This window comes from Mustelus asterias, chromosome 22, assembly GCF_964213995.1.
Source record: "Mustelus asterias chromosome 22, sMusAst1.hap1.1, whole genome shotgun sequence".
NCBI lineage: Eukaryota > Metazoa > Chordata > Chondrichthyes > Carcharhiniformes > Triakidae > Mustelus > Mustelus asterias.
This window is the reverse complement of record NC_135822.1, coordinates 13868460-13884398: the sequence shown is the minus strand read 5'-3', so window position 1 is coordinate 13884398 and position 15939 is coordinate 13868460. Positions and strand designations below refer to the sequence as shown.

The 15939-nt window shown below is 45.2% G+C and overlaps 1 protein-coding gene across 1 annotated transcript in view; it reads left to right on the top strand.

Annotated features, from left to right (window-relative positions):
- Positions 1-15939, top strand: part of LOC144509853 (uncharacterized) — a 415538-nt gene that overhangs the window by 349398 nt on the left and 50201 nt on the right. The window contains exon 17 of the mRNA XM_078238759.1: positions 1659-1793. Coding sequence (XP_078094885.1) covers positions 1659-1793 — 135 coding nt within the window. The remainder of the gene's footprint in view (positions 1-1658; positions 1794-15939) is intronic.

Here is a 15939-nt window from a genome sequence, read left to right as displayed (position 1 = left end):
AAACACTCCATGGAGCACAATGCGCCTTCCGTTTCCAGAAAATGTTGTTTGTGGAAAGGGACCGTGAAGATGGAGCGATATTCTGGAATTCATCCCACACTTGGGGGTAGCAGGCCAGTGAAATTAGTGTTTGATTGGGCCAGCAAAGAGCTGCCACAATGGACTGAATGGCCTCCTTTGGTGCTATAAGTGTTCGCGGCTCTAATTGCCAGCTTAATATGTGCAATAATATGCATTGGGATGAAAATTGAAGAGTGTTGATAACACGAAATATATAATTTTTATTGCCCTGTGAAAATTTACTCTATTTCAAAAACTACAGATTTAAAAACCTGAAACCATTGCTGCAGTGAATGCTGTGTGGGAACAATCGATGTATTTTCCAAAATGGCTGGGGCAGAGGACATAGAAACAGGAGGAGGCCATTCAGCCTTTCAAACCAGTTCTGCCAATGAATTAGACAATGGCCATTCTGGAGCTCGACTCCATTTACCTGCCTCTGCACATATCCCTTAAAACCCTCACCTTATCTAATGGGGGTGGCACGGTGGCACAGTGGTTAGCACTGCTGCCTCACAGCACCAGGGACCCGCGCTCGATTCCCGGTCACTGTCTGTGCAGAGTCTGCCCGTTCTCCCCGTGTCTGCGTGGATTTCCTCCGGGTGCTCCAGTTTCCTCCCACGATCCGAAAAAGTGCTGATTAGGTGCATTGGCCATGCTAAATTCTCCCTCAGTGTATCCGAACAGGAGCCGGAATGTGACGACTAGTGGATTTTCACAGTAAACTTATTGCTGTAAGCCTACTTGTGACACTAATAAATAAACTTTAATAAAAATATATTCATTGCATTCTAGAAAGCTTTAATTGCCTTGGCATCCACAGCTTTTTGTGAGAGTGGGTATGATTTGTACTAGCCTTTGTGTGAAGAAGTTCTTTCTGATTTTATTTCTGAAAGGCCTAACTCTAATTTTAACATTATGCCCTCTTATGGATTCTTCCGCCAAAGGAAATAGTTTCTCCATATCTTCCCCATTGATTCCCCGAATTGTTTTCAATACTTCAATTAGATCACCCCCTCAAACATCTGAAATCAAGAGAACACAAGCTAAGTTTATGTCCCTAATAAAATATCACTTCTTGGCCTTTTGGCTAAGATCAAGCGTCAGATCAAGCCTAAGATGGGCTGCAATGTCTGATCTTGTCAGCTTGGATCTTGTTTGTCTCTCTCGAGGGGACCTTGAATTGGATTCAATTGGATTTTGATTTTGGTTTTTGGAGCAAGCATGCATGGATTTGGGATTTTCCAGTCCGCTCTGAGCACTGGCTTTGTAACTTTAAGAATGGAGTAAAAAAAAATTTTAAATAAATAAGTAAAGTAAAATTGATAAATTAATCTCCTTGCCCTCACTCACTTTATTTTTATAATTCATAAAATCATTAATTAGCATTTCAACAGGTGTTTGTATTAAGGCATGAAGCAGTGCCTGCTATTCAGCAGCTTAGTTAAGTCTCTTTGTTTTGGGATTATTTGCGAAAGGGTTGGATGTTTGCCTGGATATTGGAGTAAAATTCATCCAGTCCCCTCAGGAGTGAGTGAATGAATGATATCCTTGGACATATGAAAGTTTCATCCTTTCTTTTCTCCCTTTGTCCCAAGCTTGTGATCAGGGTTTTTATGGCGTTGGATGTAATGCTAAGTGTAGCTGCTCAGTTGGCGTTTCGTGTGACCATGTGACTGGCGAGTGCGAGATTCGATGCCCTGAGGGATATCACGGAAGGAACTGTAGTCAAGGTATGTGGAGTTTTTCACTTCGTGAAAATAAGAAATTGAGAAATGTGTGTCCATTTTTGTAACGTTAGCAAGTCTGAAAGCCTCTCCAAACAACACAAGAGATCAGTCAACCTAATGTGTCCATGATGGCTCTTTCCAACAGTTCCACTCCCCTGTCCTCTCCCCTTAGCAGTGTAAGTTTTTCCTTTTGAAGTCTATATCCAACTCCCTTAGTAACAATTACTTTTGAATATCCGTTCACTATGCTTTCAGACAGGGCTTTCCGGATTTCAACAACTCACTGCGTAACTAAATTGCTTCTCATCTCCTCCCCATTTCCTTGCCAGTGGGAAAGAACATGAGATACAGGAAGTAGTTGTTGGGTGATATCATGCTTGGGTTTGGAAAGCTGGCCGATTGCAGGCACGATGGACGTTCCTGAGAGGTCGGAAAAGAATGGGTTAGAGGAGGAGGCGGAGCAACAAGTCTTAATTCTGAGAATGAAGACAAAAAAGAGCAACGGTCAGAGGGATTTGCAGTTTAGGAGGAAGAAAGGAGCGTAAGCAAGGAAGATGTTTGTCATGAAATCTGTTTGAAAATTCTCATCCTGCATCTTGGCAAGAACGAGGCAACTCTGTAAAACAGTTCATTCTCATCTCTCCTACAGAGGGGCTGATGGGGGAATTGGACACTGCCATGTTGCTATGGCACCATCCACTTTGTCTGAACATGTTCACGCTTTCACCCCTGTAGCAGTGAGCCCCTTTAAGGGGGTGAGGATTTGGAGAGTCACGTGACCTGTTTGGCCAATTGGGCCAAAGCGTGCGAATCCTGGGGCTGCTCAGTAGCAGCGGTGTGTACCATCGACAAGATTCACTGCAGAAACTCACCAAAGATCTTAGACAGCACCTCCCAAACCCACAACACTTCCATCTAGAAGGCCAAGGGCAGCAGGTGCATGGCAACACCACCACCTGCAAGTTCCCCTCCAAACCACTCACCATCCTGACTTGGAAATATATCACCTTTCCTTCTCAGTCGCTGGGTCAAAATCCTGGAATTCCCTCCCTCACGGCATTATGGGTCAACTCACAGTATGTGGACAGCAGCGATTCAAGAAGACAGCTCACCACCACCTTCTCAAGGGCAACTAGGGGTGGGCAATAAATGCTGGCCAGCCAGCGACGCCCATGTCCTATGAATGAATTTTAAAAAGCCTTACCTCTGACTTGTACCCCCACTGGAAAATTGTGAATCACTGATTCACGCCTATCATGACCAAAGGAATTCTTTTTAAAGTTAAGTTTTTATTTATTGTCACATTAACACTGCAATGAAGTTGCTGTGAAAATCCCCTAGTCGCCACACTCCGGCTCCTGTTTGGGTACACTGAGGGAGAATTTAGCATGGCCAATACACCTAACCAGTACGCCTTTCAGACAGTGGGGGGAAACCAGAGCACCCGGAGGAAACCAGCACAGACATGGGGAGAACATGCAGACTCCACACAAACAGTGATCCAAGCCGGGAATTGAACCCGAGTCTCTGGCGCTGTGAGGAAGCAGTGCTAACCACTGTGCCACCGTGCCGCCCTTCTTATAACATTACGGGGAAACTTATTAAGAAATGGCTATACCTGACTTTGCTGGCAGTGATTAATGCTAACGGTGGGTGTTGATTTCCCAAGGGGATTGGAGTTTTGCATCAACCTTCACACAGCGCAGTTTGGAATCGGACTGAAATCATAACAGTAAGATTGAATGTAAACTTGAGTTATAAACTTCTTGTTAAATTCCCCCCGGGCTGCACTGTGTACAGATTGGAATGATTTACCATTAGGCAAGTCAGTATACTGACAGCACAGAGAGGCAATATCTCAAGATAAAATTAACCAGATAATTCAAACAGACATTACCTTCCTGACAGTTACTCCCTTACACAGAGCAGTGGAGAGGCCCGTGAAGAATCAGTGTTTTCAACAGCATGATAGACCACCAGGCAGGAAATGACATCCTTTGGCCTGAAGAGACAAACATGGCTAAATCCAAACAGTCTGATTCCGAGGGTAGGATCTTCCGGTCTCGCCAGCAGCAGGAAGCATTGCGGGCGGGGGAACCTGGTGTGAGGCCAGAAATCATTTTCCCAAGGCCAGGATGAACTGTCGGAATTAAGTTCTCAGGACATTAAAGATCAGTTAAAGACAGGTTAAGCTTCCCGATGAATGATGTCTGGAAGCCCTTTTGCCTGCATTATCGTGTCATACACGTCCATTAAGAGGACACCTTGCCAGAATTAAGTTCCCCCGGCAGCAGGAAATGAGTACGTCCAGTTTTGCGACTGTATATAAGTGGTATGCGACTTTGGCATCAGTGGATGCTGCTTTCGCCTTCTTGGGTACCGCTCATGACTTCACTCATAACGGGTGCCAGTAACACAGGCTGTGCCAAGGTGAGAAGGGGGTTTAGGGTGGAGTGGTGGAGCAGAGGCTGGGCCTGGGAGGCAAGTTAAAGTGGGTAAGGCAGGGAGGCTGTATGGCCCTTTAAAAAGGACAGCCGGACCTTTTTGCAAGGAGGCAACTTCTTGCCTGCCCCACTGTGAGATCCGCCATGCTTCAAATGGATGTTTATGTGGTGAGTTGAGTAGCGCAAGATCGCATGTACGCAGCTTCCCCTCCCCCGGCCTTCCACAGCAGCAATCACTCACAATCCCACACCTGCCGCCAAACTTAGAATTCAGAGCGGAAGGTTCCTCCCCAGCCCCCTCTGAAAGACCATTTTTGTTGGACATGTTCCCTGTAAGGGGAAAGGGGAATCCTCGCCATCTTCACTCCTGTACAAAAGAAAGAAGGAATTTACATTTTCATTGCACCTTTCACAACCGCCAGCTTTCTGAAGTCCTCTACAGCCAATGAAGCGCTGGTGTAGTGTAGTCATTGTTGTAATGCAAGAAACATGGCAACCAATCTGCACACAGCAAGATCCCTTAGAGAGACGTGGGATGAGAGGAGACCTGATAGAGGTATATAAGATGTTGAGAGGCATAGATCGGGTGGACTCTCAGAGGCTTTTTCCCAGGGTGGAAATGGCTGCCACGAGAGGACACAGGTTTAAGGTGCTGGGGAGTAGGTACAGGGGAAATGTTAGGGGGAAGTTTTTCACACAGAGGGTGGTGGGCGAGTGGAATCGGCTGCCATCAGTGGTGGTGGAGGCAAACTCAATAGGGTCTTTTAAAAGACTCCTGGATGAGTACATGGGACTTAATAGGATGGAGGGTTATAGGTAGGCCCAAAAGGTAGGGATATGTTCGGCACAACTTGTGGGGCCGAAGGGCCTGTTTTATGCTGTAGTTTTTCTATGTTTCTATGTTCTATGTTTCTATCCCACAGTTAGCAACGAGGTAATGACTAGATAGTCTGTTTGTAGTTGGTAGAGGGATAAATATTGGATAGGTGGCCAGGTGGAACACCCCTGCACTTCCTTGAATTGTGCCATGGGATCTTTAATGTCCACTTGATGGTTTAACATCTCAGTCAAAAGATGGGACCTCTGTCATGCAGCGCTTACTCAGTACTAACTGGAGTGTCAGCTTGGTGATGTGCTCAAGGTTGGAGTGGGCCTTGAACCCACAACTTTCTGACTCAGAGATCATGATGTGGACATACCGGCGTTGGACTGGGGTAGGCACGGTAAGAAGTCTCACAACACCGGGTTAAAATCCAATAGGTTTATTTGGTAGATGAGCTTTCGGAGTGCTGCTCCTTCATCAGGTGAATGACTCACCTGGGGCAGCGTTCCGAAAGCTCGTGCTGCCAAATAAACCTGTTGGACTTTGACCTGGTGTTGTGAGACTTCTTACTGTGACTCAGAGGTGGAAGTGCTGTCCACTGAGGCAAGGCTAACGTCTCCGAGGAAGACCGGAAAGAAAAGAATAAACAAGTAACTGCATTTTTAGAAGGAGCCTTTGTGACACCTCTAGTTAGGAGAATAGAGATGAATGGCCTCTGAGTCACCTACATGCGTCACCAAGCTACAATCTTGCGCCAACACGATTTTTTCCACTTTGTACTTAGGTGCATGAAGGATACTGTATTGTGGATATTGGACTCATAATCCAAATGTTCACATTCGACGGACAAAGAATTTTAATTGAGTTTTAAAAAAATAATCTGGAAATAAAAATGGACCAGTAAAAGTGACACCGAATCATTGTAGAAATGCCAACTGGCTCATTCAATTCTTAGCAAGTCTGGTCTATATGTGACTCCAGTCCCAAAGCCGCATGGTTGACTCATAATCAACCCCTGAAATTGCCCCGCCACCCATTCCACTGTAACCAGGGCATCGAGGGATGGGCAGTAGATACAACCTCGAAAGTGAAAATTCATTTTAAAAAATGTGATGTTTACAAGAGATTTGTAAGTGTTTGCCTTCCATCCAGAGCACAATCATCACACTTTAAATTGTCAAAAGTTTTAAAAAGATGAAAAACCAATCAGTTTTTAACTTTTTCATTTCTGTGCATGGTTACCTGCTCCTTCCAGTAACCAGAGATTCAACAATAGTTTCCAATCTGCAGGATCGTGTAATGATCATTATAGAGCATCCCTACAAAGACATGCTGATACATTGGCATTAAAGAGACAGGATGTGGAGATGCCGGCGTTGGACTGGGGTAAACACAGTAAGAAGTTTAACAACACCAGGTTAAAGTCCAACAGGTTTATTTGGTAGCAAAAGCCAAAGCTTGTGGCTTTTGCTACCAAATAAACCTGTTGGACTTTAACCTGGTGTTGTTAAACTTCTTATTAAAGAGACAGGACAGGTTTGGTATCTCTCCATTTCAGCAGCTGAAGTTCACACCTCACTGCGGGCAATGCCACGGGATGTCAGCTTTCCTTTTAATAACAAACCAGAGCAAAGTCTTTGCATTTCACCCATGGCACAAGGCTGCCAAGTCTACGGCCAGAATTTTACCGCCTCGCCCATCCCGATTCCGGGCGGGCAAGGCTCGCAGAACAGAAATCTCCGTTGGCCTCGGGCGGGATTTTACAATCTCGCCCGAGCGAGGTCATAAAATCCCACCCTACATGTTACCATCTGTACCATTCAGCCGAGCTGCCGCTTTGCTCTTTGTCATTGGAGCAATAGAAAAATATTATGATGCAAAATATCATAAATCATAATGTTTCGCCTTTCAGAAATGATCAAGGAAACTCTGGTGTTAATGAAAAGCACTGTCAGTGAATCATGACAGGCGGCGTAACTTATACTAATCCTCATTTCATCACCCTGTACATTATTATCAGTACTTCAGATTCTCATTATGATATTATCTGATTATGATATGTGGCATTGCAAAGGTTCTTGTGAACTGGAGCAGGCAAACAAACCAATGTTTCTGTACACTTGGAGTCACATTAGTCACACACTCCAAAATCAAACTGATCGATCAATTGCCCTCTTTAGCTACGAAACCAGCTTTTTTTACTGTCACAAGTAGGCTTACATTAACGCTGCAATGAAGTGAAAATCCCCTAGTCGCCACACTCCGGCGCCTGTTCAGGTACACTGAGGCAGAATTTAGCACGGCCAATGCACTCTAACTAGCACGTCTTTTGGACTCTGAGAGGAAACCGGAGCACCCGGAGGAAACTGGGAGAACGTGCAGACTCCGTACAGACAGTGACCCGAGGCTGGGAATCGAATTCGGATCCCTGGCACTGTGAGGCAGCAGTGCTAACCACTGTGCCACCGTGCTGCCCTGCTGAATGTGAGCCCATGTGTGCAGGATAACTCAAACAAAATTTGAAAATGTTGGAAACACTCAGCAGTTCAGGCAGCACCTGTGGAGAGAGAAACAGAGGTAACATTTCAGGTTGCTGACTTTTTATCAGAATTGGGAGGAGTTAGGGATGGGATGGTTTTGATTAAGGGTTGCACTGGGATAAGGACAAAGAAAGGCCTCTAATGGGGGGAAGACAAGAGGGGTTGAATGACAGAAATTACAGAGCCAAAGAGATGGTGATGGGGCAAGAAAAGAATCAGAAGATGTGTCAAGAGCTGGTGTGCTACTGTCTGAAAGCAAAACGAAAGGAAAAACTAAAAAGTGCAAAGAACATGTGGATGCAAAGTTTACACTCTGAATTTTTTTGTTTTGTTTATACCCAATTCAATCCAATCAAAAGTCCAATTCAAAGTCTCAGCAAGTGAGACATTCCCGATCCAAGCTGACAAGGCAGGCTGGCTGCTTCCTGTCTTGGGCTTGATCCACATAATCCAAGCTGATTGGAGCAGGCATTGCACCAATCTTCTGTTGAGCTTCTTATTATGCTAACTTGTTTCTGTTAAATGGGCCAAACACAACCAGGTAATTTGACCTAAATTTTTAACATGGACTGCATGGCTTAGACATTGTCAAAGGGCTGTTCCGCTGGGCGAACGCAATATCCCTTTCTTTCAGGTGGCAAGCCCCCTTAAATATGCAAAGTAAGGGTCACAAGACATGTACGCAAACCTACAATATTGGAGAGCAGGAAAAGATTAAATAATCCTTCAATCTTGCCCATGGAGGCATGGTGGCTCAATGGTTAGCACTGCTGCCTCACAGCGCCAGGGATCTGGATTTGACTCTGGCCTTGGGTGACCTGTTTGGAGTTTGCACGTCTGCATGGGTTTCCTCCGGGTGCTCCGGTTTCAAAGAACAATACAGCACAGGAACAGGCCCTTCAGCTTATTTTTTGTCCCACAGTCCAAAGACGTGTAGGTTTGGTGGATTAGCCATGCTAAATACACTGGGTTACTGGGATAGGGCGGAGGGGAGGGCCTGGGTGGGATGCTCTTTTGGAGAGCTGGTACAGATTCGATGGACCAAATGGCCCTCTTTTTACACTTTAGGAAATTCTATGGTTCTATGGTATGGTAATTGACGAGTCAATGACTAGTCCATGACGAGTCACTTTCCATACACAGTCCACCGCTACCCTCACCTACCCCTCACACCCACACCTCTCAGTCATGTAGTTGCCTGATGGGGGTAGAACTCTAGAGATAAAACCTAGGCCAGGAGAAGCAGGAATACTCCACAAGAATAATGGTGGCCGCTGCTTCCTCAGGCTCTCTCCCTCTGCCATCAGCTCCCCCAGACAAAACCAGGTTGGCTTCCAGTTCCCATGATACTGCCACGGTCTGCAGCCTGTGAGTTCCCACCTACATGCCTGCAGTGCACTGATAGTATCCTCTTGCCAACACGCTCAGCCTATTTTCCATCAGATAGTTCAGATTTATCTTTTGATATTCATACGCTAATATTACAAGGGAATTTCCTTGTTGTGCACACAGAATAAAGATAATATTACTCTGCATCTAGTTACCACATAATCTAGAATGAGATTCCAGTATTGAGGGAAGCACTGCATTGACCGAGAGGTCTTTTAAATGAAACATTAAACCACAGCTTTGTCTTTTTTTTATTCATTTGTGGGACATGGGTGTCGCTGGCTGGGCAGCATTTATTGCCCATCCCTAGTTGCCCGAGGGCAGTTGAGAGTCAGCCACATTGCTGTAGCTCTGGAGTCACATGTAGGCCAGACCAGGTAAGGATGGCAGATTTCCTTCCCTGAAGGACAATAGTGAACCAGATGAGTTTTTCCGGCAATCAACAATAGTTTCACGTTCATCAATAGTTTCTTAATTCCAGATAGTTTTCATTGAATTCAAGTTCCACCATCTGCCATGGCTGGATTCGAACCCAGCTTCCCAAAACATTTGCTGAGTCTGTGGATTAATAGTCTAGCAATAATACCACTAAGCCATTGACTCCCCTGATTGTCTGATTGTTCGGGTGGGATTTAGAAGATCCAGTGGTACGTTTTCAATGAAGGAGTGGGAGGTTTTCCTGATGTCTGGGCCCTCAGCATTGACCTCTCTCTCAACAGCACTAAGCAGGTTAGCTGATGATTGAAAGCCTTTGCCGAGACTTGCTGTGCACTGTTTGTCCTTCACGTTTGCCCACACAAGTGCAGATTCCATTTCAAAAATGATTCATTGGCTTCAAAGTGCTGTCGGATGTCCCGAGGTTGTGAAAGGTGCTCGATAAAATGCAAGTTTGTTCTTTCTTTACCTGACCCTGGATACCGATCACTGTACTTCATTCCCCAACGGATGTCTTTAATAGTGAGAACAAGGCTCTTTTGTTTGTCTAAGTATCTGCTGCATTTAAATGAATAGAATTTACAAGTCATGTTCCCATTTAATCCACTCAATTAATCTCCATTCGAATCCTTCCCAATTAATTATTGCCAGATGATTTTTCAGTTTAGCATAAATCCCTAACCTGAATTGGCCAGGAAAGAGGGAATAGTTTATGTTGCAACTATTGAGTAAAGAGAAAGAACTTGCATTTATATAGCACCTATCATGACCTCAGGACTTCCCAAATGCTTTATATCCAAGGATACAATTTGGAAGTGTAGTCACTGTTATAACATTGGAAATGTTCCAGCTAATTTGCACACGGCAGGTGCACACAAACAGCAGTGTGATAACAACCAGATAATCTGTTTTAGTGATGTTGTCTGAGGGAAAAATATTGGCCAGTGCACATTTGGAGAACATAGAATCCCTACAGTGCAGAAGGAGGCCATTTGGCCCATCGAGTCTGTACCGACCACAATCCCACCCAGGCACTATCCTCATAACCCCATGCATTTACCCTAGCTAGTTCCCCTGACACAAAGGGGCAATTTAGCATGGCCAATCCACCTAACCTGCACATCTTTGGACTGTGGGAGGAAACCCATAGAATCATAGAAACCCTACAGTGCAGAAGGAGGCCATTCGGCCCATCGAGTCTGCACCGACCACAATCCCAAACCCACGTAGACATGGGGAGAATGTGCAAACTCCACGCAGACAGTGACCCAAGCTGGGAATCGAACCTGGGTCCCTTGCGCTGTGAGGCAGCAGTGCTAACCACTGTGCCACCGTGCCACCATGTTTCCTTTAGGGAAGGAAATCCACCATCCTTACCAGGTCTGTCCTACATGTGACTCCAGAGCCACAGCAATGTGGTTGACTCGCAACTACCCTCTGTAATGGCCTAGCAAGCCACACTCAGTTGTATCAATCACTACAAAGTCTCAGCAACCCACAGTACATGGACTGCAGCGATTCAAGAAGGCAGCTCACCACCACCTTCTCAAGGGTAACTAGGGATGGGCAATAAATGGTGGCCAACCAGCGATGCCCACGTCCAACAAATGAATAAAGAAAACAGTGTAGAAAGTCAGTTAGCCTCTATTTAATCCTTAAGGTATCTACATCCATATGTTTGATGGAGGCTTGTGGAGAGAGCTCTACCCCATGTATCACATATGCTATTCTTGAATGCTTTCAGGAGCAGTGTTTCGCCTGGTTATGATTACATGCTGTAAATAACCAAGAAATGCTCAATGGGACGTTGTAATGGGAGCTGTGAAATGGATCGATCCCTTTTTGTATTGAGAAAGATAGATGATCAACAATTAGTGGTGGGTTAGGCGATAGACTGAGTTTTGAAAATTAGCAGGTAGAAGAAAGAGGTGAAATTGGGGGGAAGATAATGAATCCCAGTTTTGAGGTCTTGTGTACAGAAGAATTGAATGGCTTCTTAATGGAACAGTTTGGAGAATGTGTTATTCAACATTTATTCTGACCTGTGAGACTGAGAATGGACGATCCAGAGGGCCTTTTATTTTCCATTTAACCAAAGTCCATTTTAACTTACTTCATTGTGACATTAGGTTCAAGGCTGAGCTGACATCCCTAACTCTAACACATATGCAAAGGAAATCTGTAACCTATGTTTATCAAATGGTATCGAAGGGGTCAAAAGAACCAAAGGATAGTCAGAATTTTTTTAATTCATTCATGGGACATTGGGCATCACTGGTTGGCCAGCATTTATTGCCCATCCGTAGTTGCCCGAGGGCAGTTGAGAGTCAACCACATTGCTGTGGCGCTGGAGTCACATGTAGGCCAGACCAGGATAAGGGCGGCAGATTTCCTTCCCAAAAGGACATTAGTGAACCAGATGGGTTTTTCCAACAATGGTTTCATGGTCATCAGTAGGTTCCTAATTCTAGATATTTTATCATTGAATTCAACTTCCACCATCTGCCGTGGTGGGTTTCAAACCCGGGTCCCCAGAACATCGGCTGAGTTTCTGGATTAATAGTCTAGCGATAATGCCACTAGGCCGTCATCCAGGCCCTTTAAATTCACACACTTGGATGGTGTTGGCATTAATAATAAATTTTCCATCAACAAAATTGGAAATATTCAATTGGAGAATTCTTTCCAGCACACGCCGATCTCTTTGTTCCGGCTGAGGAACAGGAAATAACAGAAATATTTTGTCGAAACATTTGCTTTGTGGGCCACGGAGAGGGTCTGGAAATGCTTACAGCCTTGCTAAACAAGCAAAGATAGACATCTGCCATCAATTAGAGAGAAGGAGAGCATAGGAAAGAAGCTGTTTAACAGTGCTGAAAGAAAGGGTGACCTCAAACTGAGTTGTGAAACACGACTGCCCCGTGTGAGGCATTTGGAGCAAAGGCGTAGGAGACAGGGGCAGCAGATGGAGCATGGGGTTAGGCAACAGAAGCAACTAGAGTGATTAAGCTCAGAGATATGGAAGTAACATAAAGAATATAAAATCATGGAACAGTAAAGTATTTTGGAATATAACAGATTGTAGGTCCTTAGAATCTCTACAGTGCAGGAGGTCTGCACTAACTCTCCGAAAGAGCATCCCACCCAGGTCCTATCCCTGTAATTCTACACATTTATCTCCTAATCCCCCTAAACTGCACATTTTAGGACACCAAAGGGCAATTTAGCATGGTCAATCCAACTAACCTGCACATCTTTGGAGTGTGGGAGGAAATCAGAGCACCCGAAGGAAACGCACACAGACACGGGGAGAAAGTGCAAACTCCACACGGTCACCCAAGGCCAGAATTGAACTGGGGTTCCTGGTGCTGTGAGGCAGCAGTGCTAACCACTGTGCCACCGTGCTGCCCGTAATGCAAATGTAATGAATATAGGAATAGGATCAGCATACGGGATCCATAACCAAATGCATGATATGCATTTAACAAAAGAATATCAGAACTTAACATATATAATGCCAATATAAGAGACGTTTTTGATATAAAATTAAGGTACGCAATTAGGAATATGGCAACTGAAGAAGGAAACAAGGGGAGCGATGCTCCCAAAAGTGCTGAACCCGGTGGGAAAACTGTTCTACATCACGACTGTTTATTCAGTGCAGCTTCTCACTTGAATCTCCACACTCTGTGCACTGCAGAGATCACAATTGTGAATCTCATTAAAAACCCAGGGGGCGGGACCTATTCACGCCGGAGTCTGACAGTTCCGGAACTCTGTGCATGCGCAGTGGTCCCGATCTGTCGGTCTCTCCTTTTGCTGGCCAGCCCGATCATGGCCCCCCACAGTGCTGCCCCTCCAGCCCCAACACAGCCCGATCATGGCCCCCACAACAATTCCGGGGCCAGCCCCAACCTCCCCCCGTCCCGGAGTGCCCCGATGTCCAGCCCACCCCCCAGCTGAAGCAATCCCCCCACCTCCCTCACCCCGACAGACCCCCTCCCCACCCACTGACTCCACCCCCCAGGGTCTGGCCTCCTTCATCAGGTGAGTGGAGAGGTAGATTTCACAAACACGGCATATAAACCGACTTCTCCACTCACCTGATGAAGGAGCAGTGCTCCGAAAGCTCGTGGTTCCAAATAAACCTGTTGGACTTTAACCTGGTGTTGTAAGACTTATTACTGTATTTATTTAAGGACAATACTATTTATTCCAGAAACCAACCAAGTTACACGTATTTAGCTGTCTTAGAGCAGATCTCCCACAATGTTCATTCCAAATCCTTCAAGTAGGAATGTGCAGCCCGCCCTCCTCCCCCCAACTCCACCTCACTCCCTGAACTCAGCAGTGTATAGATGTTACCAATCCAGTCCTATATCTAGAAGCAACATTTCCAGTCATTTCTGATTGACCTCACGAACGTACGATTAGCTACAATTACCTGGATTTGCCTATTCACACCTCTGATCTGCAGGCAATCCTTAGCCTTAAAGGGATTGGTCGGAATAAGAACGATGGCCGGGATGTTACGGGCTGTTCACGCCGGTGGGATTTTCCCATCCCGCTGTAGTGAGCGGAGATTTGGCCGCGCGCCAAATTCTCTGACCTCGCTGCAGCGGGAGCGTGGCGTGATCAGCCGCTAAGATCGCACTTTAAGTGTCACAATTGTGCTCCACGCGCCCAAGGGGAGTGCCGCAAAATCTCTGACTGTGAAAACAATGCGCAAATAAAAATATTTGCACAGACACGGCTCGTTGAGGCCAGAATGTTTGAGGTGTGATTAAATAGCAGTAATAGACGAATGAAACCCAGAATGGACCTGACGGACTGATTTATTCAATCTAATTTCTACCATTCTGCCCACGTTTCGATTAGGTTACCTTCATCTGTTCACAGAGGCTGCCACATTAAACATGAGATTCACATCTGAGATTCTATTTGTTCTGTCCCCTCCTGCACATATATAAACTGCTCTAGAGAATTCGTGAAAATGATTCATTTGATCACTCTGTTAGTGAGGTTGTTGAGAAGTAAAAATAATGCACATTTATACAGTGTACTTCACAACCTCAGGATGTCCCAAAGCGCTTGGCTGCCAATTAAGTATTCTTTGAAGTGTAATTGTTGTTCTAATGTGGGAAACATGACAACCAATATATGCAAGTTTCCACAAACGACAACATGCTAATGCCCAGATAATCTGAATAAAAGCAAATGACTGCGGATGCTGGAATCTGAAACCAAAAGAGAAAATGCTGGAAAATCTCAGCAGGTCTGGCAGCATCTGTAAGGAGAGAAAAGAGCTGACGTTTTGAGTCCCGATGATCCTTTGTCAAAGCTAAAAGGCATAGAAAATGAGAGATATTTATACGTGATGTGGAGATGCCGGCGTTGGACTGGGATGAACACAGTAAGAGTTTTAACAACACCAAGTTAAAGTCCAACAGGTTTATTTGGTAGCAAATACCATAAGCTTTCGGAGTGCTACTCCTTCGTCAGATGGAGTGGAAATATGCTCTCAAACAGGGCACAGAGACACAAAAATCAAGTTACAGAATACTGATTAGAATGCGAATCCCTACAACCAGCCAGATCTTAAAGATACAGACAATGTGGGTGGAGGGAGCATTAAGCACAGGTTAAAGAGATGTGTATTGTCTCCAGACAGGACAGCCTGCAGGCTTTAACCTGGTGTTGTTAAAACTCTTACAGATATTTATACTGCAGGGGGAGGGAATGAAAGATGAGTCATAGCCACAGAAACCAGGGGAAAAGATTGTTAATAGCTGTCCACAGGGAGAATAAAGGATGTGAATGGCCAAACGGCAAAGAAGGTGTAAGCTGTGACAGATGGAGATGTTGGGGGAGGGGAGGGCGGGGGACATGGGACAGAGATAGAATGTAGAAAAGGGGAAGCGGGGAGAGAAAAGGTAAGGGAAGGAGGATGAAGTGGGGGGGAAGAAAATGAAGAAAGACAATAAAGAAATAAAAGGTAGAGAACAGTAAAAAATTAAATAAAATAGAATGAAAACAAAGGGGGCTGAGGTGGGGTGGAGCTAATCATCTGAAGTTGTTGAACTTGATGTTGAGACCGGAAGGCTGTAAAGTGCCGAGCCGGAAGATGAGATGCTGTTCCTCCAGTTTGTGTTGAGCTTCACTGGAACATTGCAGCAGGCCGAGGACAGACGTGTGGGCACGGGAGCCGCTATTAGCAGTCTTTTACCCTGGTTTCTGTGGCTATGACCCATCTTTCATTCCCTCACCCTGCAGTATAAATATCTCCCACTTTCGATGCCTTTTAGCTTTGACAAAGGGTCATCTGGACTCGAAACGTCAGCTCTTTTCTCTCCTTACAGATGCTGCCAGACCTGCTGAGATTTTCCAGCGCTTTCTCTTTTAGTCCCAGATGATCTGATTTTGATATTGCTTAGAAGCATGCAACTATTGCAGTAATGACACCTCTCAGTTAAAGCAGTAGGGTCTGTAATTTTAATATAAGGCTTTCATTACTGCTG